The 27926-nt window shown below is 37.6% G+C and overlaps 1 protein-coding gene across 7 annotated transcripts in view; it reads left to right on the top strand.

Moving 5' to 3' along the window:
• B3GNTL1 (UDP-GlcNAc:betaGal beta-1,3-N-acetylglucosaminyltransferase like 1) overlaps window positions 1–27926 on the top strand; it is a 128305-nt gene that overhangs the window by 90962 nt on the left and 9417 nt on the right. For all 7 annotated transcript variants that reach the window (XR_005260234.2, XR_005260235.2, XR_011804132.1 and 4 more), the window contains 4 exons: window positions 4619–4743; window positions 14848–14983; window positions 24823–24891; window positions 27161–27235. Coding sequence is in view for 2 of the 7 variants with exons in the window: in XM_038165608.2 (XP_038021536.1) it covers window positions 4619–4743; window positions 14848–14983; window positions 24823–24891; window positions 27161–27235 (405 nt within the window). In the remaining 5 variants the exon portion in view is untranslated. The remainder of the gene's footprint in view (window positions 1–4618; window positions 4744–14847; window positions 14984–24822; window positions 24892–27160; window positions 27236–27926) is intronic.

A 27926-nucleotide genomic window follows, 5' to 3' on the forward strand; every position in this document is an offset into this window, starting at 1 on the left:
GTCACAAAAACCAGGAATTGAGGAGGTGTCAAAGTATGCTTTGGTGCAAAGGAGGTTGTAGCACATGCTGCAAAGCTCTAAGGTAACTTTGCAGTTTGTGAGGAGGTAACTAATATATCTTTCCATTTTTCTCTGCCAGAGCACTCCAATATTCCCTCCAGAAAAGCAGGCAGTTACAATAAGGCATGAAAGGTAAAAGGCTAAGTAGGAATTTGTTTTTTCAGAACATGAATTAAAATACAGTCAGTCTTTCAAATAACCTATCAAAATGCTCTGGAGAAAAAAAAAATCTGGATAAAGCACAGGCACTAATGTTTTTGGCTTGGTATAGTTAAGGCTGAACAGAGATCAGTATTTGATCTAAAAACAAATGAAAGTGATGGAGCCAATGATAAATTATGCTTTATAAGCTGTTTGAAAATTAACCCGTACTCCATGCCTAATGACATTTGTGCTAGTCTATTATTAAATACGATTTAAAATTTACCACGTCCTTTCCATTTGACATCCCTATCACCTTTGTTAATTGAACTTCTCTTCTCTGTGCCAATACAATTGGATGAAAATTTTTTTTTAGTTTCCTCTAACGTGTTATTTTACAAACAATGAAGCAAATTTAACATTATTACAGGCTTCAGGTCTTATAACTAAGGCAAAATGATTTAAAACTATGTTTGGATGGGAACCAAAAGAGGGTGTGACAGATTTGCAGAGAGACTTAAGTATATCTTGGATAATCCTGAAGAGAAGCTATTAACAGCAATTTAATATGGAGTTAGCTTGTGGTTAGTCTGCTTTCACACTTTTGGTGACTATCCTGAAGGAAGTGAAAGTAAGGAATATTTTTATTAATTAGGATTTCTCTTTGAAATTAGTAATTTCAATGAGAAGTTCCTGAAAATACTGAAAGATAGATAATTATTGATAAATCGCTTTAGTTGTGAAGTCATTTCATTTTTCAATTTAAATTAGAGAAGAGCTGCAATTTCTTATTTAGTTCTTAATAGCTCTTCCTGTGTGCACTGCACTTTGAACACCAGCTGAAGCTGAGCAAGAGATTTTAGTGCCTGGCAGAACAGCATTTATTTCTAAGGAAAAATCCTTCATTTAAAAGAGGGTGTGTTTTGTGTTCACCTTCGTGCTACCGACCCCTCTGCATGTGTTAGTTCTGCAAATCCAAGACTTAGCTCAAGACTTTGAGGAAATACTCTTGGACAGCTGTTGGCTTAAGTACTTTGAGAGAATAAGTAGTTTGGTTTTTACTCAGCAGCTCAGTTACAGGAGCTGAGGAACAGCATTGCACAGAGGGCAAGTTTTTCATTAAAAGCCACCCAGAAATTGTTGATCAGTGTCCTCATCCTCCAGTTTCTTGTTCCTGTTTTGGGAACCGTGTAGGTTGGGCATAAGATACCAACCACTGACGTGGAGCTGCAAAATTTGTAGCCAGAATTGCTTGTTGTAGTGGTAGCTGGCTTGCAGCTCCTTGCCAAGTGCATTGTTGAGGACACTATAGCTGGAATTCAGTTTCATACGCAGGGATCTGCAAGGAGTACGAAATGAAGAGCTGTGAGGAGATAAGAAAAGAAGAATCATGGAATGATTAGTTTGGTCCCTGAGCAAGGAATTACTTCAGTTCAACTTAAGGTTTGCTTGACATCCCACTGTGTGTACAATATCAGTCCCCTCATCTATACAGACAAGTGTTAACACAGTCAAGTGATACCTGTCCAAAAACCTGTGTAAACACAAAAACTTCACCTCTTTAATAGCAACATGTTAAAGCAAACTATTTATGTGAATGTGGCTGGTGCACACTGCTTAGAACTGAGCAGGTGCAAGCTGCATTTTTCCCTAGGAGCTGTAATCAGCAGCTGATCAGCACAAGCTTGAGTGAAGTAGGCCAATAAGTTTTTCCCTTCGTGCAGCAGGACATAAAGGGTTGGGTTTTGCCTATAACGTGGAAAATCCCATTTGTAGTTCAGTAACATGTAAACTGTGCAGTTCAATTATATTTATTAATGCTGAAAGCTATTTATGTGGTAGCCTATTGCTGAAATGCTAGATTGTTAATTGATACTTTTAGCTATGGGTATTCATTTTCCAAAAATATACTAAAATATCCCTTTAAGAATTAAGCAGCCTTTTCTTTGAAAGTTGCATTGTTTGACAAAGATTCCTGATGTTTAAAATGCCATCTGGATCCAATAATGTGTCTCAATTGGGAAGAAACTCTTGTATTGCACCAAACTTACACACTCAAGAGCCATAGGAAGTCCCATCCCTGCAGGATCTATAACACAGTCAACATCTTTCCTCCCCTGAAAAATGTATGTCAGTGCTTCTCCTTTGTAATGTGAGAGGCCACTGCTGAGCAATACAAGGCACCTGCTCATTCCTAGGGGTGAGTGTACTTTATTTCAAAGTATTTCTGCTAGCTAAAGCAAAAGAGCACTCCAGAACCAAACAGCATTTTGAAAGATCCTTTTACTTCAGCAATAACTCTCGTTTTTTAATATATTAATGGTTAAGTTGAATGATGTAAATGCATATCCAAAAGAAAAAGAGTTGCAGTGATGTATGTGATGTAATGAAATCTCCAAATCAAAATATGACTGCTGCAGCAAACTGGTATGTGCTGCAGCATTTGTGCCCTGCCTGGCATGGTCTGTTTTGTGGCTGGAAAAAGGTTTGGAGAAGGTTTAAATCTTGCTGCTGACTCTCAGGAATTCCATGAAAGTTCAGAATAAGAAAAAGATAGAAAGGGCTATGAAATAAATGCAAAGAATCTGAGTTTGTGTTTTTCTTCTGTACTGATGCCTGTGGTTGCTGTCCGCTCCTCCAACCTCCCCCAGGTTTCTTTTGGGACTTTCACTGTAGGTTCATGTAAAGTATTAATTGCACGAAGTTCTCTAAAAGTTTTCTTCTGTATCTGAAGTCAAGGTAGAAGACAGACAAGTATTTACGAAGATGAACTTGCACGTCAGCTGCCCTTACCAAGCAAGCCGATCAGAATCCATCACATTTCTGAATCGGGGAGTGTGGTCCGGTCCAGCGCCTTAAATCAATCTGTTATGTAGTGATGGCTGGAGCTGTGAAGTACAGAGCTTGATTGCCTTCTGATTTCTCCCAAGATACATATGTTCAGCTGAGTATTTTGGATTTGTTTTCCAGGGTTCAAAGCTTTTTTGTCTCATTCCTCTCCTCCCCCCGTTACTGCTCAGTCCAGACCTTGTCAGACATGAGCACACAGCGTGGTGGGTATGAAAAGCAGACACTGAACCCTACTGCTGTTGTAACTAGACGGCCAGAAGAAACCACAGGGGGATTTTGTGTCCAGAACTCTAATTTAGAGAATCTCCTTTTCTTAATTATGGAAGAAACTCAGAAGATGTGGTAATGGGGAAAAATATTCAACTCTTTTTTAAAAAAAAAAACTTGGGATTTTATTTTTTTTCTATTGAAATAGAATATCTACAGTTGAAGTTTATGCCCCCCTTACTCACGCATATGAATACAAGTAAGAATAAGGAACAAATGTATTTCTCTATCTTTCATTTATTTTTCCTCCTCACGTGTACATTTAGTTATAACTTTGTCATATTATCTTTCAGCTTTTTATTGATTCTACGCTTAGTTGGCACAGTTGTTCTTTTTTTATTTTGATAAAGCCTTGTGACCCTTTAAACACTAGGTTAGATGAAAGAAAAATCTGTATATAAACATAGAAAAATGGATGTTCTAGCCATATTTCATTTTTTTTTCAAGAGGTTGCACCATTGCACAATGTAAATAGATGCTACCTGTACACTTTCAGAGCAGGGCTGAAGCTTTAAAGGTGGTTTATGCTTTGGTATGCATAACGTAACTGAATACTGTGTGCCGTATGATTGCCTTTGTGACACACTGCCTCTGACATGAAGATCTTCTGATTTTAGGTGGGAAATGTTGCATGTAATCATGATATTTCTAGTATTTTCTGGAGGTTCTAGAAGATTTTTTTTTTTTCCTGTATAGTGTTTCAGCACTATAGCTTGTAATTCCTTTAGGAAGACCATAGCATGGGAACATGTTGGAAGAAAATGTTACTTTTTGGATGTTGCCTTATTCCAACTTTTTTTTTTTACAATGGAAGTTCATGTCTCTCACAATGGGGCCTGACTCACCTTTCCTAAGTAGAGACCAGAATATATATTTGTACAGCAACCAAAGAAAGAACACCAGTTCTATGAAAACAAAAACTCCACTCTGAAGTCACTGATCCCTTTCAGTAAATTACTTGGTTACTTGGCACTACGGGCTTTGTGAACTGTAAGCAGCTGCATTTCTCTCTTTACGGGACTGACATGTATCAAGCTTTTCCCTCTCAAAAGGAGATGAGGTTGATGATGTTTATATTTCCACCTATGTCCTTGTGGTCAGCTGCAGTTCATTTTTAAACAACACTGCTTGCCTTTTTAATAGTTTTATCTTTCCTACAGATGTTCAGATAAGTTCATGGAGATGTACAGAAAGAATTTGAATAAAATGTTGTTAAACATTCATTTGGCAGAAATATATACCCAGATGTAAGTATGAATACTGGTCACTTCTTGGTTTGAAATAACTGCTTCTCTTCCAGGGTGTTCCAGAAGATTTGTTATTTTTTTACAAACACATCCAAAAGGGTGGTGAAGTTGTTCGAGTAAACCATTGCCTTCTGCTGTACCGATACCATCCACAGGCTGCAACTCATTCTGTCCTAGAGTAAGTTGATTTTTTTTTTTTTGTAGAATATAAAAATTAGCTTCATCTTGGATGATTTTGGATGATTGATGCATAATCTCTAATGGTTTATTGTTGTGTTGTTGTCTTTTTTTTTAAAGCAGCAACTATAACAATATGCTGCTAGTATCCTTTCTGTGTTGATGGAAGATTAGTTTTCTTTTTTTGTTTGTTTTGTTGCCATAACCTGTTTTTGAGGAACGTACTGTAATGCTGGCATTGAAATTATGAACTGCAATCTCTGATTCCAATACTGGTGCCCAACACTTGGTGTACCTACGTGAAAGATTTAGTGTGGAGGGTGAGGGTGTTTTAACATTGGAAAAATATTCCAGGAAATTGTTCAGCCTTTGCAGCTGTTCTTGAAATAATTTCACAATAGGTACTGTAAGAGCAATCAAGGGTTTTGGGGACTGCATTACAACAGTAGTATTTTCTCAGCTTCCAATTACCATCCCTTCATCTGAGACTGTAACTGATCACATGAGATCTTGTAAGCTGCCTGAATAACACCTCCAATTATTTCAATGGTGAACGGTCCCTTCATGGTAAAATTTTACTATTTTTTTTAATATCCGAGGTTTTGCTTCTCATATTTTTTTGCCATATGAATCATTATCTAAGAAATATTTATTTTAAATCTTGATTTCAAAAAGAACTGTTAGTTTTAAGAAGTAACCAGAACCTATTGTAATACCAGCAGAAACCTTCCGTACAAAATAAAATAAAAACTAAACCTCTCATCTGGTAATCTGCAGCAGTTACATGTATTATCTTCATATTTTAGAAAGTCTAAAGCATCTAAATCAGATAATGATGTTTGAGAAATACCTCTGAGGATGTGTAGGAGTAATTATCTCAGATGCTTCCTTGTAAGCTGCTGTCTGCTGCTTTTACACTGCTGTTGTACCTTTGATGATGTTAAACTGTTGATGCTGATTCTTCTACATGCTTGATTTATCTATCAAAGGTGCTCTTCCTGAGCAGAAGTACTGCAAGCTGAGCCAAAGTTATAAAAAAACAAAAATAAAAATTTCCTTCTCTTATATATTAGCATTAATAAAAGGTTCTCTGAGTTTTACTACCCTTTGGGGGTCCCACAACAAAAACACAGCAGTAAGTAAGTAAACTATTTTCTTACCAATTAATGACATAGACACACTCTCCAGCCAGTGCTGTGTATGGATTTGTCTAGTAAAATTAAACATATTTTTGTATGCGTTTTAGTTACATATCACTCTATTATTGTATTACTGTAAATACTTTGGTACAGTAGTGTGTGTATCATATCATGGTCAGTGTCACTGTAGATCTTTATATGTACATATGTGTAAAAATCATTCAGCTCTGAAAGTCATTCCAGGCAAATAGAAGACACTTTTTGAATTTTGTAAACAAAGGTGAGATATGTTGTTTTCCTTTTTATTAGTATTTAAATATAAATTGGGTCATTTTTTGTTTCTTTTGTGTGTGATCGTTCTGGCAGTTGGTTACAAACTCTTCAGCCATGCATCATGGGATGCTAGGGCTCTTGGAAGACTGTTGCTTGTGTCTGTGGGAAAACATCTTATTCTTGGAAATGAGTTTGGTCTGAATTTACTGCAAGCTGTTGCTTATTCAGATCTACAAGTTTGTGTGGCACAAGCACCCTGAATTACAACACACTGTGAGAATGTGGAAATACTGTAAACTGTTTCAGATGTGCAGCTTGCAGGTCCAAATTGGCGCCTTTCTTGTCTCATTCTAAGAAGTGAGGCGAGCCATTCTTCCTGTTGGCTTTTTCTTGGTCGTATCGTTAATAATATTTTGTGTGAACTTTCAAATATGAAGTTGTGTAATATCTCTCCTTATTGGCACGTTCCCCTGTTTATTGCCTCAGTTGTAAAGGACTGGCCAGTGTTTGTGTCTGAAGACTTCAGCGTGCATTGTTGTTGTGGGACTCAACACAAAAGTTTATCATTTAAATTGGGGCTTTCCTAATTTGCCTCTTCTTCACCTCAACTTATTTAATGCATGTTCTACCTTTTCTAAAGTCTTTTTTTTTTTTGGAAGTATTTTTCTGTGTTTTGTTTGAGAAGTTTTCTGTGACATTTTGCCTTTTGTCATTGGCCTGTTGCCTTTGCATTTTCAGAGTTAGACTAGACCTGGATTATTTGGGAGTAGTAAACCAAGAACCAGATTAATATCTTGTCTGACAGCAAAATGATGCGTATGGGAAAGCTGATACTTAAAACAGTTTATGTCTAGTTTCGGTCTTAAAAAAAAAAATTAAATAGTTTGGAGGTAGTTAATAGGACTTGTTTATAAAAACGTGCATAATTCAGTCTTTCAGCAAAGGCTGCAGTCACTTGCAGCCTATTGTGGACTGATTTCAGTTTATACAAGTGTCTTTCATTACTGTTCAAGGGACAAATGCCTGATCCTGCATTTTCAGACTTGCTAAAGTGTATATCAAACTATTTGGCAAGCAAAATTTCTTTATTTAGTCAGCATAATTGTAAACACTAATGATTTTTAGGTCATTTCCTATGATTAGTGTCCTTCTGGAACAAATATCTAGAGGTGAAAGTATCTGTGAAGCAGGAAACAAAAACTTATTTGCATTTTCCCTTACCCTAGAGGCATCAGACTGAAATATTAAATGTTGTGGGTGTGTGACAGAATCTGAATGAAGTACAGTCTATATTTAGATTTCATTAAGTACATACAGAAATGTAAACTTTCTCATTGCAATTTTGTCTAAAGTCTATGATGGATGCTTACTAAATGTGAAGAACTATACAGCTTTTGAGAAACTTCGCTTCAGCCAGGAATTACAACAAAAAAATCCCGCATATTGTATCTCTTGGATCTAAATCAGTTTATTTCACAGTGTGGCTCATATCCTAGGGGTGTGTGTACTTTGTGCTACATTGCTGCATTACACTGATCTGATAGAATATCAGAGATGCTGTTAATAGCGAGAAGTACCGTACTAAAAGAGTTCGTTGTATAATAAAAACATTTAAAAAATCATAATTTTTATCTTGCAAAAAGGGAGAAAACTGTATATAAGACAATGCACCTCACTGCAAGATAAAAACCAGTGTGGTGGAAGAGGAGCAATAAAATACTGTACTTGTCTTTAGGTGGTGTTTCTCATGAAGACATACAGTTGGGGCAGGTAGCAATTTACAAACTTTTGGTTAACAGAAATTAAATATATGCAGAAAATAAGGTTTGTACATTCCCACTGAGATAGAAGAGATTCTCTTTTATGCAGAAACTATGAAGCATGCTTAAATGATTTACAGTAATTTCATATGCTGTGTATTCAGAATGAGTATAATATTGTAAAAGCTCGTTCTGCAGAAATACCCCAAATTACGTAATCTATTAAAACCATCTGGTTTCAGGCACAAGAAGCTTCCAGTGTCATTTAAGCGAAAGAGAACAGGCATTTAGTATGAGACACACATTTGGTTGTTTTAGAGGTACTCGGAGGCATGGGTCTTGTATCACCGATGAGCATAGGAATGCCTGCTTCATTTCCTGCAAAAACATATGCATCCCAAAATAGGCAGGAGCGAGGAATAGCATAATATATTCCTGTAGAACTGCAGTAAAGATGAGGTCAACTGCATTTTTATCATCTATGTCTGCATTTGGCACTACAATTAAACATAGAAACTAATGACCTCATTAGATTCTTGAAAAGCAAATGGCATTAACATTGATAGTCTCCGTCTTTCTTAATAAGCCTTTCATGAAAAATAGGCCACAATGCAAACCATGCCTCAGTTAATGACCCACGACCTGAAGATGAACTCAGACATTAATAGAACCTATTAACAGTGTAAATGTAATAACTCAGTGGGACGATATAGTCCAGCAATTAATAAGTTCACATGAAGTTCAACAGAACAACGACAAAAAAAATCAGTTTATTCACCAGTATGCTCAAGGTTCAAATGAGATTCATTTCTGAATTTCTTGTGGATTATAAGGACCGTGAATTTTGCATAGCTAGCTGAAAAAAGCTAGCTATAAAGAATCTGTTCTTTCAGCTCTCCCTGTGATTGGAAAGTTCTTTGTTCTTCCACCTCTGAATTATCTATCAGGTGAGATTCACCTATAGTATAAAACCATATTATCCTGCCATGAATAGAAAAGCGTTGGAAGAGGCTGGTCACTTGAATAGTTCTTCCTATCTAACATTACCTGAGTAGCATGTGGGAGCAATGTATGTAGTAAAAGTCTGATTTATAGTATCACCGTGGATGGTAATCAATGCCTAAAATTTCAGTACTGCTTAGGATATTGGGTTTGTATTTTTATATTTCACAAGTACTTGTACATCTGTCTTTGTTCTGCTGATTCACTTATGTAACCTCACTGGGGGGAAGGAGGGAGAGGGAGTCGAGCATTATGGCGAGGTTTAACAGAGCTCAGACATTAAATCATATAGCTTTTATTGTCACATTATCTTTCATTTCAAAATAGGAATAGAGCAGATGTTTCTTGACTCCTGTATTCAGTCAGTAGGTCAGCACACATTTTAACAGAGCTCCATTGTTATATTACTTGGGTGGATGGTATGGTAATAACTGCTTGAGACTGAGGAGCATACTTCGTAGTCATTCTCACCCACGGCATGAATACCCACAGTTTGCTCCTGCAGAATTTTGGCTCCTCTTCTTCCTTCCAGACTGCATAACTGAGGAGAGTTGAGGGGCCATGGCAAATGTGAAGACTCAGGAATGGCTTTCCAAATTTGAAAAATGTATACTTCTAACCTTTCTTCTGTGAAGGGAAAAAAAAAAAAAAAAAAAAAAAGTGAAAAGAAAATTAAAGAAATGGGTAAAAAAACAGTGTACTTCAAGCATTTGGGTCAAGGAAGAGTATTAGGATATGGGTACCCACTTCTGTAATCAGAAAAGTTTGTGTCACACCTTCTGGCTGAGGAAAATCATAGTTAACTGAATACTGGCTAGGAAATGATACTAAAGGCAAAGTATTACCTTTAATGCTTTCTGACATGGTAGGAAAAAGCAGCCTTGTTTTGGGATGGTGCAGAAGAATAATACCTTCTAGTTTTTGCTGTTGGCTATGAATATGTAATAATGCAAAATCTGAAAGCTGTGAGAATCATCTCTGAGAAGTGGTTTGTACAACTTCTAGATTGTTTGAGGCATTTTCTTTAATCATCCTTTGCACGTTGCTACAGTTCCCGTCTGCTGCACCTGCACTGCCTCTGAAATGATGGGAAAATGGCATTCCCTTACCCCTTGAGGCAGGAAACCCAGTTATCTGTTCTGGAAGCATCCAAAAATATGGCAAACTGGGTAAACCAGAAACCTAAAGGGGATAACTGAAACTCTCTCTTCTGACACCCCGTAAGCTACCTTTTGCTTCAACATGTGAGCTATACTGTTCAGGCAGAGCAAGTTTTCACAAAGATTGTCTGTAGTTGTCACTGCAATTAAAGCTCAAATACAAATGCCTCAATTCCGTATCTGTGTGACCATCTGGGCTTGCACTGTTTTAGAGAATTTCAAGGTTGTAACTCAAGACCACAAAGCATTTGGTATACCTTAACATTTTTATTAAAAGGGCACAGAGAATATGGGGATGAGATTTTTTATTTTTATTTTTTTTTGGTGAGCATTTTCTGTTTAGGATTATAGTAGACATTCTTCAATGATGCATCTTCATAAGAATGTCTCATAAATGGCGCTAGAAAAGTTCACAATTGCTGTATATATTGGTTTCATTTACACAACCCAAAATACTCATGTAAGAAATCCATTTTTTTTTGCAATTAAATGAAGCTGTCTAACAATATTCTTGTATTCAAATGGAGATCCAGTTTATTTTGAGTTTAATGAGTTTCATACCTTTTTATTTCCAAGTACATTTTCCTTGTTTTTTTATACTCCACACTTGCAATAACTCAGTGTGACATTCATATATACGATGGGGTCAGCAAGTTGGCTTCAGGCTGAAATGTGTGGGTGCTCACCAACAGTGAGATGTGGACTGCTTGGATTTTACCTCTGTAGGAACCTCTGGAATAGAGGCACCCATCACACAGAAAGCAAATTCATTGTCTGGAAGCAACCAATTCTGAATGTGCTGGGACATCTGCATGAGAAACAGTAATATTTTCTGTGTGCCTGGATATAGATTGCTTTGGATCTCAGGTTCCCTGTTCTGGAGACTTTTTTGGGGAACTCTGCTGTTTCTGTATTGAAAACTAAAGGGTACAATACAGTTTTCTGTATATTAAACTAAACTAGTATTTAATATATAGGTTGCTTTATATTTTTTTAATTATTATTATTTTATTCAGTTGTATATATTCTATTTTGCTTCCAAGATAGTAAAATAGTTGATGTGTGAGTATCACATCAGAGAATGACTTATTTCTAATCCATGAGATCTTTAAACCCTAAAAATAAGTTTGACCAGTTTTTGATATTTTAAAAAATACCTTGGTGTATTTTTATCATGAATGTTCTTGCTTTTCAGCTGGAATGCGATAGGCTGGTGAGAGTCAATGCACAGAAACATCTGACTGTAGGCTTCTTCGCAGCAACCTTGCAGACTGCAGAGCCTTTGAAAATGCAGTCAATGCAGTCATTAGTCGTCTCTTGGGCAATAACAACTATTTAATTCAATATTTTAATTGACCTAATTTCATTTATTTTTCCTAGCTTGTAGCCACACAATGTAGGTTGAGTCTTGCTGGGTTCTTCCTGACCTTGCTCTGTTGCTGGTGGCTGTCTGAGCTCTCTGTTGCCCTGTCTAGCTTCTCTGCAGTTAGCCTGTCTTTAGAAGGTTTGGCAGCCCACAACTGAAAGTTACTTGATAGTCCTTTTTATGCCTTGTAAGGTTGCCTATTTTTTCCTCAACTTTCTTGACTTTGTTAAGCTCAGGAGGGAAAGAAACTTGACTGTCACTCAAGTCGACAGGACAGATTCTGAATATAATAGTGCTCTTGAATATAATAGTGCTCTTCTTCTGAAGGCACATTTCAGTATTAAAACCTTTCCATGTAAGCAATAATCTTTTTAGAAGCTAGCAGAAGCTCTAGAATTTTCAGTAATGTGATCGTGGAAAAATAACTTGACCTTCATATTTCTTTCCTTGAATTTTCCTTCTGGGAATATAGTGTGCTCTAATGAACATGGAAAAAGGCAAGTGTCAGAGGATGCCAGCAGCAGCTAAAGTTTTGCAGCAGGAATGCAGCTTGTGGTTGCATTAGAAGAGATTTGCAATCAAATACATTTTTTTTGTTGTTGTTGTTCCATTAGTGGAAGTGCTCGTGCACAGCCATAGTCTTCAAAACAGTGTGGAAAATTTATATGGAGTAGCTAATTCTTCTTGGGTTCATCTATTTCTGTGTGATGTTCTTTCCAAGTTATCACACCACAACTAGTGATTAAGTGCTAAGCAGCCATGTAAGGATTTGGCTGTGCTCAAAAATCTCATGCTGAGGTGAAGTGGGCTCTCCGGAGCTAACTCAGAATCCCAGAAAGAGTCTGTATGTCTCAGTGTTACAGGGGTTTGATGTTTTTCAAACCATAACTCAGGCTATGCAGGAACGACACAAATGAAAACACAAAATACCTGTTGTTAAAATATTAGAAGAGTTTGCTAACCAACTTCTGGGAACAAATTAGGCTACCTAGTAACCTCAATAACCTCAAGTTTTATACCTCAGATGTATACTTCATAGGAATGATTTGGAACAATAAATTCATATCTATTACAGGCTTTTGGGAATTGGATAATCCATTACAAAAAGGAAAAAAATTGAAAATGTTTCATAAAAGTCAGACGTTACTATAATGCCAGATCATCATACATCTCTAGTGATCATACCAATGTGTGCACAGGTTTGTAAGAGAACCAAAATGAGTGTAATATGCACAGGATTAAGGATAATCAGGACTTGCAGCTAAGGGAGCAGTCTGATCCACTGGTAAGAATGACTGCAGAGCTGTGCAGCTCCTCTTCCACACTCTTTGCCCACTTAGACAGTTTAAATCCTTAGTAGCAAGGAAATGTGAGTGGAGTTTGGTTTTCCATGTGATGAGGTGGTTGGGGAGACCAGAGACACCCCTAGTCAGGCAGACAGCTGGGGTTACAGTTTACTGTAGGTGCCCTGTGATAACCTGTGCTGACCCACGAATCAGAAGCCCTATTTAAAGCAGACAAAATAACATATTTGTGGAGAATTTTGATGTGTAAATTCTATACAAACTTAATATTGTTGGAAGACTGTGGGGCTCAACGTTAAATTGTGAAGAAGGTATATTGGTAGGAAAAATATGTGCATCCCAAGGCAAATAAAACCATAGGCAGGGGTCTCACAGGAAAATTGCTAGCATTTTTCTCTTAATGCTTTAATTAATCTCAAAGAAAAACCATTCATAAAAGCATAATCTAGCAAAATTGATTTTTTTAAACCGTGTACATTTTCCACAGGATGCATTACAATTTGTAGAACAACTCTTAACAATTGTTATAAAGTGTACTGTGTTCTGACTTGATAAAGTAAGTGGAAAAACCTATCTGAAGAAATGTTTTCAGAAGGGACAGGAGATTAAGATGGCTTTCAGAATGTTGTACAGAAGAAATTTTAAACTCAATATGCCTTGTTCAAGAGATGTAGATTAGAGAGATTTATCTGTCAAGCCATAAATTGAGGAAATCAATGTATCTAGAATGCTGTTTATTAAATATCAGATAAGTTCTTAGTTAATGAATATTTTGTGAACCCTGAACATTAAACAGAAGTTCTTAACAGCAGGTGGTTTTCTTTAAACAAATATAAATTTTGTAGCTTTAAATATTACGTTATATGGTGGGGATATGTTTTTAAATACAGACAGGTTTGAAAGTGATAGGACGTGTGCACGAAAGAAAAAAAATGTTATAGTTGTCAAACTGTCTCAATTCAATTAGTTGGGATGTAATGCTTCCCTTCAAGTTGTCTTCTCTTGTTGAGAATGTATCTTGAACCTGTTAAAGATCCCAGCCAGTCTTTTATTCAAGGATGTTATGTGTTCCTTTGTTACTGGTTGCAATGCCATGTGGTTCATCAGTTGGCATTAGTCTCACTGTTGTTTACAACCACTTGGCTTAAGTTATATTGTGGAACTTATTACAAATATGAAGATGTAATGGTGTAATTGGACACAGATGTGTGCCAGCTTGCTCTTTTCTAAAGTATATTTTAAGGCATTTCATGAGGCATAGCACTTTAAAGAAGAAATTAAAAAAAAAAAATCCACTGCTTTTTGTTTCTTATAAAGGTGATCTCCAGAAGAGTCAGTTATTCATATCGGTGCAGAATAGTACTTTGGAGATTTCAAAATGAAATCACTCTTAACTTGGTCTAGTGTGTGCACACACAGGTGTTGAACTGTGTGTTACAGCTGATAGTTCAGTGCTGTGAGTGACTTCGTGGTTCCGTAATTATTTGTTGTTGTTCCAGTGTCTGCCTGGGCTTTGAAAAACTGACTTTTTGGAGACTTGGCCTGAATGCCCCAATGTAAATGGACTTTCCTTGAAGTATTGGGAAGCATATTTGGGTACTGGAGTACTGACTTTGTGAGATTTGAACTTTGCAGCAACAAATGAGAATGAATGTATGGGCAGGTGGAACATGAAGAGTTCATCTTGGGTTTAGGACGTGGCTTGCCCTGTATGCACTGCAGGTTATAGAGAAGTTCATGCGGTGACGGGTTATGGGCAAACACTGTATTGATGGGCAGTCGAAATTGTTGGTATTAAATTTGATTACCATAGCCACAGTTTTTAGCCTTGTAATTTTCTATTAAGATTCTTGAAAATAACAGTGGTTTAGCTATGACTTCAGATCTATTGTGATGATTTTTGTTTAAGAACTTGCACAGAATTTATTTTTTTATGACAACAGTTAGAAGTTTCCCTGGGAAAGTGCTAGTATAATGTTTTTGGTATTATTTTTGTGTCATGTGAATCGTTTTGGTCAAGCTTGTGTGTGTATGAGTATGTATGTATGTATACAGGAAGAGTTTTAAAGAGTCTAACCCAACCCTTTTTCCAATTCTTTAGGGAAACCATCTGGAATCACCGAGTCAGGTTTCTTGAAGACAGAGTCCTGAGCTCCTGGACATCTTTCACCATTTGGAATGCTGGCAAGCAAGGCAAGAAGCTCTACAGAAGCTTGTCACCAGCTAATCGGAAAAAGGTAAGCCATTAAGGATAGGTAAAATCTGTACAAAATAGTTTTCTTCTCCCTCATGTGCCTCCTTGCTTCTTCCAACAAAATGTAGCGACATTGTCATAAAATATTACAAATCCAAAGTACTAGATGATGATAAATATAAATTAGGAAAAAAAAAACAACAAAAAACACCATACACAATACTCTCAACAGATTTATTCTTTTAAAATGCTGTATGACATTATCCAGAGTGGATGGTGTATTTGTAGTGCAGTGTAAGCGCTCTTGTTCCTGCTTGCTGGTGACTAAGTGCAGTAATAGCTTAGACAGTCTATAGCACTGCTTATGGATGCTGTTGTGTAATTAACTGTTGCAGTAGCCAAGTACCCCAGGTGAATTGAGTAACTATTTATTTGGATGGTATAATACTAGACTACTTTGTCTAAGATTATTCATACATGTATTATATTGGCCCGGTTCCTGAGTGGATACTGCATAGGTCCCTGTCAGATGCTGAGCAATCTGGTTTGTATTATGATGAGCATTAGAACTTAACTCACTTTTGAAAAGCTTGATTGTTTAAAAATAGGGGTGTGGTGTGGGGGGAACAGGCGAGTAGACTGTTGTACATGAGTAATCCAGTTTACAATCAATTGAAAACGTGGAGGTCACTTAGAGTTGGTGATCGGGGATCTTTCTCAGGAGAGGTTTGTCTGAGAGTTTATACCTTAATTTTTATAGCTATTTCTTTTGTGCAATAGCTTTTTTTGTTAGATAAAGGCATTAGGGCTAATGTCAAATGGCTGTTTCTTATAAAGAGCCACAGAACATTCATTTTATTACCAAATGTGTTTTCCTTTCTTAAAAATATGGATGGGAAGACAGAATGACAAATATATATATATATATAAAAACTTGATTTATATGCTTGCAGACAGACCACACACATGTAAAAAGAAAATAGAGGAAATTTGTATACCCATAGTTGAAATTACTGAATAAAAATGGGAAACACTTGCACAGGAAACATGCAACATAGTAATTGAACGTGAATTTCCAGCTTGATATTCCAATGCCATCCTTTTTTCATTGCCATCATGTGGGAGTGGGTGAACTGTACTTTTCAGTACCTAAAGGGGGCTTTTAAAAATACGGAGAGTGACTCTGCTCAGTCAAATAATGACAGGATGAGGGGGAATGGTTTTAAACTAGGAGAAGGGAAGTTTAGATGAGAGGTTAGGAGGGTGGTGAGACACTGGAGCAGGTTGCCCAGAGAAGCTGTGGATGCCCCATTCCTGGAGGTGTTCAGGACCAGGTTAGATGAGGCCCTGAGCAACCTGAACTAGTGGGTGGCATCCCTGCCCATGGCAGGGGGTTGGAACTGGGTGATCTTTAAGGTCCCTTCTAATCCGAGCTGTTTTATGATGAACTGTAGGAAGTAAAATGAAATGCTATGTGAATCCAACCAGTTACTTTATTCAAACAGAACAGAACTGTCCATTAAATGTTTTGAGTTATCTCGGTCATGCAGTGCAGTGTGTACATGACAGGGGGTGGTGGTGGTGTGTTTATCAAAACATTCTATTTTGCTATTAGCTTGCAGAGCACTTTGTGAACTCTTCTGATTTACTAACAACCGTTGCACTTTTCTATTAAATTATAATAATTGGGAAATAAATTCTATGGGAAGAGATGGTAGCCTATCTGCTAATGCTGTGCAAGTAGTGATTTATGAGATGTTAAAGAGAAAACAGACTAGATTGTTTTTGTAGCAGTGTCTCACTGTCTTACGTATTGTTTTTTTTGTGCCAAGCCAAAACAGAGATTGACATTAAGATAGAACAACTCTCTAGCTTTGGGCTACTTTTGCCACCTACTTTAGTAGATGACTCATTTAGGACCTCACATCCTGTTCAGCAAACACAACAATAATTTGAAGATAGACAGATGATTAAAAGGGCAAGAGAAAAATGATTGTGTTTTTTTTGGTGCTGTTTAACTGCTGAAGAACCAAACTTACCTCTCCTTTAGTGAGGAACAACCTTAATTCCCCAGTTTGCAAGAACTGACGGTGTGGTTCTAATTAAATGAATTTGACATTCTTTCCAGCTGACCTTTAGATAACGTTTGCTTTGGCAATGTTGCAGGCCATGATACTATTTTGCTTCTGTCAAGGTTATAATTACACATACTCCAGAATACTTTAGTTTGATATTGTAATATTGCATTGAACGTTAACTCATTAATTACTGGATATTACACCAGACGCGTTTAGCAAGCTTACATGCCAGTTGCAGTTACACATGCCAAATATGACTCATTTTGTCAATGTACTGCAAAAAACTGCTGCTTAAATGTAGTCATGGCCTGACCCTTAATAACTTGTATAGAGTAATTAAACTCTATGCAGTAAGTCTGGCATGTTATCTGAAGTATTCAAAGGCTTTCTTGACGATCAACAAAGATAAATAGCTTCAGAAAGTGACTCAAATCATCCTCAAGGAGATTAGGGTTCTATCCTTTGGATAGCTAACTTCTGATGGAATGAGTGTTGTCTGTAGTGATGAAAACACTTTTAATTTGTTTTATGTTGTTGTTCAGGCTCCTTACAATATCGTCATTGTAACTTCCTAACTTCTATGAAAGCAAGATCCCAAGCCTACACACCTCAGACAGAAATAAAGCTTAAATGATACCCTGAGGTTTCATAGTAAGTCACTGGCAGAAGACTGTATAAAGACATTCCAACATCTCACTTCTCCAAATGCTAATCAAAGAATTATGCTGCTGCAGTTTCAGGAGATAAATTCATAAATTTGCAGCAGGTAATTCATTCGTAGAAGTTTTTATTTTAAATTAATAACAGTAGAAAGAGGTTAGTTAAACTCCATGTTATGCTTTTTCTCAAAAATCCTTCAGGTGTTTTGGGACTAATCCTCAACTCTTGCCAAGTCTAAAATCCAGTATGAGTAAAGCTGGTAAATAGTTGTTGCTTCATCCTTTCCAGCCCTAAAAAAAAAACAATGACATACTTTCCCTGTCTCAACCTTTAAAGATTTAAATCTTAAAAGATTTAAAAACAAGATTTAAGCTTTCAGATACTCTGTTAATTATGAGAATGAAAGAGTTCCAAAACCTAGCCAGCAGGTGGAGGGAGGTGATTTTCCCCCTCTACTCCACCCTTGTGAGACCTCATCTGGAGCCCTGCATTCAGCTCTGGGGCCCCCACCACAAGGACAGGGACCTGCTGGAGCAGGGCCAGAGGAAGGCCATGAGCATGCTCAGAGGGCTGGAACACCTCTCCTGTGAAGAAAAGCTGAGAAAGCTGGGGTTAAAGTTTCTAGGGAGACCTTATAGTAGCCTTCTAGTACCTAAAGGGGGCTACAAGGAGGCTGGGGAAGGCCTCTTTGTCAGGGAGTGTAGTGACATGACAAGGTGTCCTATTTCATTTCAGTTGGTTTTATACTTTAAGCCAGTTTAGACTCTTGAAAATTTCACTTTTGCTCTGTTTCACTGTTACTACATGCTTTTACTGAGATTCAAGATCTCATTAGAAGATCACAAGACTGATTTCACTGGGAATGTAGGATTTTTTCCTAAATTGTCAGTAAGTACCTATGTAAAGTGTGGGACACATATTCCTAAAAAAATAAAACAAAGAGAGCATACATTTCTAGTATTTTGACATTCCCGTAAACAAAGCAATTATATTTCTTATTCTGACTGGGTTTTTGTGGGCTGTTTGAAAAGTATGAACATGTTGCATGCCGGACAACATTGTTTCTAAGAAAACAAAATTTTGGTAATTCTGGGAAGCAGCAGTCTTTGTTTGTTCATACTCGCTAACAAATTATTACTTCAGTCTGTTTGGAAAACAGTCTGAATTTGAATTATGACTATGTCAGAAGAGAAAAGGACACCTAAGTTGTATTCTGTCTCTTCCTTTAGACATCTGTATGGTGAATAGTAAAATAGTGCTTTGTCTCCGAAGAGTTCAGGCTAATATCCAACGCTCAGTATTTTTACTAAACACTAAAACAGGGAAAAAAAATTACTCAACCACTAGCGGTTTTTTTATGAATTAATTACCAGGATCTCAGTATTCTTAGGGAAATTCTGTTTCCTGGCTGTCCCCTTCTTGATTCACACAGTTGACAGTGGTTCAGTATTAGCATTTCTGCAAGACTGAAGTCGAACAGACCTTTTTTTGTTTAAAACACATCCGTCTTGTCTATAATTTGCAGCTGAAGATGGAAACCAAATGTTTTTGGGATGCTACATATGCCTGGAGGGTTTCTGAGCTGTCTTGTCTGCTCTTTTATTCTCCATCAAACTTTAGCTAAAAGGAGAACTTCAGCATTAACATTTTGTGTCATTTCCGATAGCTGAAAATAGTGCTCAAGTAGCTAACAGAAAAGGAGGGGAAAAGGGCAAAATAAGCATCAGCTAATTAGTGGCATGGAAACAGTACTAGTACACATCCAGCCCATGAAGTTTCTCTATGACAACCCCATGTGCCAGTGGCAAACTTGAAAGCTTCAAGAAAGTGTTTTGTTCGCCCTTTTTCCTAGCTCATTAACCATTTAAAACCATCTGTATTGTTGCATGTTAGTTTCTCTTTACCTTTATCTAGTTTATCCAGAGCAACACCACTAAGCCACGTACTTGATGCTAACCCACAAAACAATAAATGTTTAAGTTTGGTAACATTTTGACTGAAGAATATGAATGGCAGTATGAGGGACTGAAGTGGGGACATACAAAAGCAAAGAAACAAATCAAGGGAAGAATATCACACTCACCTTTACTGTGGAGCAAAAAATAGATTGACAGTGTAAAAGCCAGTTAAGAGAGCACTCAGAAGAAAAGGGGAGAAATTAAATTTAAAAGTCTCAGTTTAGTCTAGGTATAAGGCACCCTAAAGTGCAGCCTCGATTGTCATTTTGGACTACAGAGAATTCCTCATGCTGAAATATGGCAGGGAAATCTTTCTGCTGCTTCCACGCTTGAAGGTACATTTTTTGGACCTCCTCTTTTGTCAGTATGGATTGTGAGGCATGCATATGTGAAAACCTGCTGGTATTACTAAGTTATCTGTCCCAGAGAAATTAGAGACTTGCAAGTAGTTCCCACGCTTATGTCTAAAGGCAGTTGTATGTTGTCTATAGTAAGGGAAATTTTGTACATACTTGGAGGCTAATTTTGCATGTTGGAGTCCGGCATGAATATTCTCTTCAGTAACTTTGGTAGGTACATGTAAAGACAGAAGATAACACAATTTTTGATAGTGTAGTGTTTTTAAATTGATTCATGAAATGCATGCTTGTAATTTAAAGAGATGCACAGCTTCGGTGCATATCAGCCCCCTGATACTAAAAATCACTCAGTGTCTGAGAGCTGCTTGCTAGCTTTGTGGTTCCCCTTGTGGCATACTGAAGATGTTCCAGGCTCTGTGTGTTCCTTGTTCTGTTTGTCATTAGTTGTATCTATTTAAACTTACATTATAATGCTTTCCAGTACTTTGTTTTGACATGAATGGCCAAAATTGATTTAACTGTTGCAGAAATGTATATTAATGCACTTCCGAGGCTTTACACAAGTATGAATGAAAGAATTATAAATAGTAGAATTGGGAGGGTCATTAGAAGTTTAAAATGCAAGAAAGACTGCGTGAGCAGTAGGAGACATGGAGAGTGCAGTAGGGAAGATCTGCTCAGATAAGATTTGCTAGAGAGCTTTCAGACTGTCTTCTTTAAAGATAAATTTTATGAGACAATCTGATGCAGTCAGGAAGGAGAAGATACTATGTGCAAATGACCATGTATCAAGAGAGTTGTCCAGTGTTTCTAACATGGTCTACTAAGATTCTCGCTGTCCCTTGTAAAACTTGCCTCTTGTACCCTGCCACCTACAGCTGCGACACGTCTGCAGAATTTGCTGTGATTTGGTTTCCTTGCTCTCTGTAAATGATCAGTATAGACTTAAAGGCGTATCACAGGTAAAAATGAGGGAGTAAATCCTATGAAGATCATTTATCATAAGAGGACGTTATTAGGCTAATTAAAATCTTCCAGTTTTTCCATTAGAAAATCTGAATGCAATGGGAATTTTAAGGAAACATTCCTTCAGTAGACAACAGGGCAGTAAACAAACCAAGCGTGAAACAATTAAATCCTGTATGATAGTAACACAGCTCAAACAGCTAGCTAATTACAGCCGCACTCTAAGCCCACTCTTAGTGACTTGTTAGGTTGTACATTTGGAGTAGGATTAATGTCCTGCCCACTAATCTCCCTTTACCGTGGGGAGGTCTGATAGTCCAAGCCTGTGTGTCCCCGCACACAGCTGCTGTGTTTATTAAAAAGAACCAGCCAGAGACAGGCTTTTATCTTCCTCAACTGTGTCTTCCCGTGGCAGGGATTTGAGTAAATATCTTATCTTTTGGGCCATATAAACTTTCTCTTATGAGGGAGAAAGCTATTTCTCCTTTTCCCTTACTCCATCGTTAATGTATGTTGAGATCCATATTTATAAAAATTACTTATAGTAATTATGTAGCTGGTGTATAACATAGATAGTGCCGTCTTCCAGTTTTCAGCTAAGAAATAGTAGGCTTTTTTGTTGTTGTTTTGGAATTGTACAGATTGTCATTAAAGTGATGTTTAAAGCAAAAGTATGTAAACATATGAGTATTTCCTTAAAACTGAAGTGTGATCTGAGGATTCGGCAAGCTTCAGTGGTGTCACATTGTCAGCTGCATTGCAAAAGAGCTGTTTTGCTAGGAGGAGGAAAAAGAAAACAGCTTGAGACTGCTTTATAGCTTTCTAATTCATAGTTTCCTCCCTAGAAGACAGTAGCTCATGTATGGATAGATGGTCTTCATAAAAGATGCAAGATAGGAGCCCAGTAATGCTAGAAAATAAATAGGCAACTCTGGGCTAAGCCTAATAATTCAACGTAAATAGCTCGTATAAGCCTGATGCCTTGAGTTTTCCTTATTGGATAAACAACCATGTGCAAGTCCTGTATTTATCTCCAGACATAGATTTTCCTTAATTGGAAAATAAATAGTGTGTGGCAGAAAAAAAGTCGTCTTGCATTTTGGCCACCCACATGGTGTAGTCTGGCAGAAAAATTGCCCATTCAAGTCTGACCTGTTTTTATAGTACTGTAGATATCAGATTTAAGCTGGCTGGTTCCATTGAAAATTATATGCGGAGATATCTTAGCAGTAACTCCAAAAAAGGTTTGAGTCAGCCCTGTCTTCCAAGGGATGTTTGTCACAGACTTACCTGTCTGAGCCTTTTTTCCACTCGGTTGCTGTCAGCAGGAGTTTCGTATGGTGGATTGTGTGGGGCTGGGTCCTCAGCATGCCAAGACAGAGTGCGTAATTTTCTACACATAGTATCATGAGTGATGGCACAGCATGAGATTAATACTGCAATTAATATCTGGTTTTGGTTCTCTAGCACCATTCATGCTAAGAAGAAATCTGCCTACCAGTGAAGGTTTCATGTTAAGTGTATAATAACATCCTGAAGGTGTGGAGTGCGATACTTTCCAGCACAGATCTTACAGCTGAATTCTGTTACTAACATTAAAGTGTAGGTAGCATTTCACTTTACCGTATATCAAAAGTTGTTTTCCTTTTTTAAATGACCTATAGGTGTGTAAGCAGCTGAAAATACAGGCTCAGTTATTGGAAGATTATCATCAGACGGTATTTATACCCTGAACTTTGCTCAGTTGTCACTGAAAGCACATCCTTTTAGAACTGCTAAGTTTTGTTCAGAATTATTTTGTTCAGACAGCTTCTAGGACAGTAAGACATTACTGGTGGACCTGAGTTTGTCTGAGTACTAGAGGATTGTCAAGGTGGTTAATGGACTGAGAGATGTAACTAACAAACCAGCTAAGTAACCCTCTTTATACCAGGTTTTCCGCCTGCTGACCTTCATATACCTAAGTATCTCTATACATGTAGATGTGTGTATATGTGTATATATAAAAAAGACATGAAGAGGAAATCTTGGAATGTAGTTTATTATGCTCAGTTCTTGCTCATCTACAGTCCATACCATCTGATGTTTCAACTACAATAAACTATAATGGTGGTCAGGGAAAACAGAATGAGGAATGTGAAGTGTATTAATTGATCCAAGCACGGGGGGGGGAAAGAAAACATAAGAAAGATCTCAGTTCTTTGTCTTTGTGCATGAAGGAGTTGTTTGTGATTATTACTGCCTAACCCAGCCTGCATCAGTCAGAGACCTTGTACAATGTCTGTGAACTTCTGGTCCTTCCCTGAATTCCCTTTCGTTTCTTCAGTTACTCATATAGCCCCAAAGTGAAAATGTAATATTTCCTTAATGTTCCTTTCTTTATTTCTTGTGGTGCCTGTTTTCAAGCAGTGTACTTTCTTAGTATGAATGTCTACCTCTAAGGGAGTATTCCCTGGTAGTTTCAGGGACTGTTCTTGCCCACTCTCTGCTCCTTAGCTCTGTTTTCCACACTGAAGACACGTGGAACCCAGTTTTGTTCCTATTCAGCTTTGCCACTGGGCTGTACAGATGGTTCTCTCTGTTGGGAGTGAAATACCAATGTGGAATGCAAAAGTTCAGCATTGTGACACTAATGCTCTTGTGTCAGTGCTCCCCTCTGCTCAAACAGAATAAAGTCACATTAGGTAAACAAAAATTATCTTAATCAAAGGAGGAAAATAGGAGAGAGATGTATGTAGATACTGAAAGCAAGCCAGCCTTTTGCAGCTTTCTCTAATTTAATAAATTAATAAACAGCTGTTGGGCTTTTCAAATTTTCTCAATGTTAAGTGTTGTTAATCAATTTTTAATGCAGCAATTAAAAAGATAGGAAAACTGCGCTCCAGCTATCACCAGAACAATTGATTTCTGCAAGACCTTAAATACCTTAACTGTTCTGCTTCAGTGTAAAAGTTCTGCGTAGACAATAGAAATAGATCCAGTGTTAGCCAGAGGAAAACTTAGCTACATTTATTTTAAAAAGCCTTCCGAAATGTTACTGACAACTTAATGGTTCAAAAATGAGGACACTGTGTATTTTGGATTGCAGGCATTTACTATGCTTGCGTATTTATGAGGAACAAAAATTAAAAAAATCTGAAATATTTGGCAACTAAGGCTATAAATAATGCTTCCATAGCTACAGTAAGAATAACCAAAACACAGCAGCAACTATATTAATTATTTAAGTAAGAAATTTGCCAAAATTTTCAGTTGAAAAAACTCCCAAACCATGCTCACGATTAAGGATGTTGACAGTGATCTAAGTGTATCTGTGTGAAGTACCCATTCGAATTTAGAGAATTCTGCTGTTCCAGGGGTCAAGTAGGAATTCCCCGACTTGGTGTGTTATGGCCTAGAATGGAGGCTGGTATCACCAGAGGATCCATAGCAGCAGTGCCGTGCGGGAGGCATCCCTTGGAGGTTACGTGCTGGGACTGGGCAGAAAGAGGAATGTTTATTCCTCATGTGTTCCTCCACGTGAGTGAGGAGACCAGTCTCTGTTTGTATTTACTCAGCATGTCACTGAGGATGAAGTTAATGATCTCATAGATATTTTCTCTTGCACAGTAACTTATGCCACCTGTTTTCATGTTCACAAAACCACAATGTGCTCATAGCCAACTGCAGACGCTGCCTATCTCATTAAGGAATACATGGAAAGGACTTAATATATTTTTAAGCTCCACGGGAGGACCATGGTGCATTGCTCTGTTCGTGGTGTTCATTCACATGCCCTTAGCAATACATGGATGTGCTACAGGCGAAATAAATGCTGGCAGCAAAGAATGGTATGAAAGTGTTCTGCTTCTCTTTTGCCAGGTAACTGCATTTTGTGATGTTGACGAAAAGAAAATAACAAGAGGATTCTATACTTTTGAAGAATCTGAGGTTGGTTACAAGTACTTTTGCATTAATTACTGTGATCTGAAATCATTCTGGAAAATGTGATGAAAGAATATCACAAATTTTAAATATTGTAATAACTCATTTTGGTAAGGGGGCTGTGACTAGGGATTAGAGGTGAGGAGGCTTTGTCTGCCTAGGAGACTAGATAGCTGGGGATTCATACTGGAGTGTGAGCTGTGGAGCCAGAACCCCTGCCTGTGTTCGTCACAGGAATAATACCACTGCCTCATCTGGCAGGGGGACAGAAGAACTCTCACTGAGTACTGTTGTTTCAGATAAGATATTAAGCCAGCATGAAGTGTGATTATTTGGGAATATGTTTTATACAGATGCCTCTAGACCCCACAGGAAAGAACAAGTAGGCATGGGTTAGAGGAGTTACTGAAGCAAACTTCTTATCCTATTGAAGACAAAAAATAGAAGGAAGGAATACAATTTCACAGATCTCTGTGTTCTACTGTTAACAAATGATGTTAATAAAAAGCATTATGGCAAGTCTTTTCAAAACAGGTCAGCTTCCAGGTCTAAGCAGACAGGCAGGAGTACATCACGTTAACTGAAGTCAGCTCAGAAGAACACGTGTATATTACTGCAGCAGTAGTTAGTGAGTCAGTATTCCCGGTCAAAATTCTCAACTCGATTGCTTTCATGCAGCTGAAAGCACTCATTAGCTTCCCAGTATAGAATTTGACTTTACCTCTAACCTCTGAAAAGGTTCTGATGATGGGGTAAAGCACGGCCTTCTCTGACAGTTTGTCTTTTAGGTGGGAGTGGAACTTGACTCATGATGGACTAAAGTCTAATGACTAACTAAAATAAAGTTTCAGTGGTTAATTGTAACCTATCTGTATATTGTAGTCATACTGTACCTGAATAAGACATGAACTGATAGGCTCCTTCGTAGCCTAAAATTGTAGGAAGTGTTTTATTCCGTGGAGAAGGAAGAATGATATTTAGATAGCAATAAAAAAAACATATAGAAGAAAAAAAAAAAAGTTGTCTTGTTGCAGTATTAATTTTGTGGTAGCAATTAGCTCCAAGATCTGGAGTAAAGTTTCATCCAGATTCAGTCCCTAGAAAAGTCGGTGAAAAGACAGTTCTGTTTCACTGGGCATTGGGTCAGGTCCTGGGAGTGCGGTCTTCCGAGAGCGCAATTTGATGTTGTAGCTTGGCCAGTCTGACTGCAGGGGTGGTCTGACTTTGCTCGCTGGCCTCAGCCACACTCTCCCACTGCTTTGTTTATACTGGGTCTAGCAATTTTGTGGCTAAAGGATAAGTTGATTCAGTTAGCTGATCTGGCAGAAAATAAACCCTGAAATAAGAAGTTTTCCAGCAAGTTATCTTGTGAATCAAATTACCCTGAGGTTGCATGATCCTTGTATCTGATGAGAGTAGGCCTATTGGAAGGGCAGGGGGAAAGGAGGGGCATCTCCTCAGATGCAGCTTCTGATTAGACTAGAGTAATTGTAAAGTCAAATTCTATACTGGGAAGCTAATGAGTGCTTTCAGCTGCATGAAAGCAATCAAGTTGAGAATTTTGACCAGGAATACTGACTCACTAACTACTGCTGCAGTTATACTGTCAGCATAATTGTTACAGATCCTGTGCTCATGTCTTCCCAACACATAACCATCCGCCCAGATCAGTCATAAAGGAGATTGTACTGCAACCTGTTGTGAATCCTTACAAAATTCTACAGCTTGGATCCATGGCGAAGACCCACTTAGGCATAAGCCATTTAACAGCTCCCACTGAAAGAAAAAGATCTTGCTTTTGTATCAGCTTTTTGCCTTGTGCCTCTTCTGATGCTTCTCTGATGGCACTGTAAGCTCAGTAAGCTGATTCAGCTCATTAAAGGGGCAGAACATTAACCAGCCACAAATAATATCTATATGAGCATAACTTGCAATCAGATCAAAGGGGGAACTGTTTGGGGAAAGGGCTAAAAGATAAATAACCTGTAAGAGAGGAACGAGATCTTCTTTCAACAGCACAAAGCTCTCAATATAGATCTGGTATAGTGTACAGCTTCTTTTGGAGAAAAAGCAGTTGTATTGAAAGGTTGTGGTAAGAAAGTAATGGGTATTGAAATGACTGGGAAAATAATGACTGCAAGCATGTGACAAGCTGGACTATAAAGTGAGGTCTCAGAATCAGCTTTTAGTGCTTAGTAGCTCCTAAAACCAAGCTACCAAGTAACCATGTATGCTTCTGTAACCATGTATAAGCTTCTGGCTGTTCTTCTTGCAGGAGAGACCAAAACCAAAAATTCCAATATGTCATTTCAGAGAAGCAACTCCACCTTTCATTATCTGTGTGAAGCTGGTGAGTAGCCTGAGCTGTATGTACAAAATCAGTAAATGCTCCTTATGAAAATTAATTTCTATTTACTGGAACTGTCTTTTCCCAGCTTTTACTAATCGAATGGTCCTTCTATGAAACTGATTGTGCAGAGTATTTCAGGAGGTTAAAGCAGAGGTATTAAGAGAAGTAGTGTTAAGAATAATGAAGGTTAAAGCTTCTGTAAAGGAACTTGGGTCTGTTTTACCTTCTTGCCCAGCAACATTATATGCACAAATGAGGATGTACAGTCGGCCACCTGGCCTCATTTATTCCTAAAATGCTGCAGCCTGATGTATGGCATAGGCTTTGTTTTTTAAATCAGACCTTGAAAGCCATTTTGTTTGGCAATGCCAATTCTGAAGCCTCTTCCATGCTTGACTGTGCTAACCTTCTGATTTCAAATGGTTTAATTGGCTTAATAACATAACTAGAAGATGATAACTGGCAGCAATTTTGCTGTTATATTTAAAATACCACAGCACAGTGTTATAACACAGAAGATATAAAGCAAAACAGCAAATACACTATAGCTGTAAACATCAGTTAAAAGTAACTAAAACTTGTAGTTGTGTATAAACACAGATACTCTTAAAAACTGAGTTAGGTCTGTTCAAAGATAGATTAGCCGACTCGTCTTGTCCAATTCATTTTTAACTGAGCCCTCCCAACTTTA

Source organism: Anas platyrhynchos, chromosome 19 (assembly GCF_047663525.1).
Source record: "Anas platyrhynchos isolate ZD024472 breed Pekin duck chromosome 19, IASCAAS_PekinDuck_T2T, whole genome shotgun sequence".
Taxonomy (NCBI): domain Eukaryota; kingdom Metazoa; phylum Chordata; class Aves; order Anseriformes; family Anatidae; genus Anas; species Anas platyrhynchos.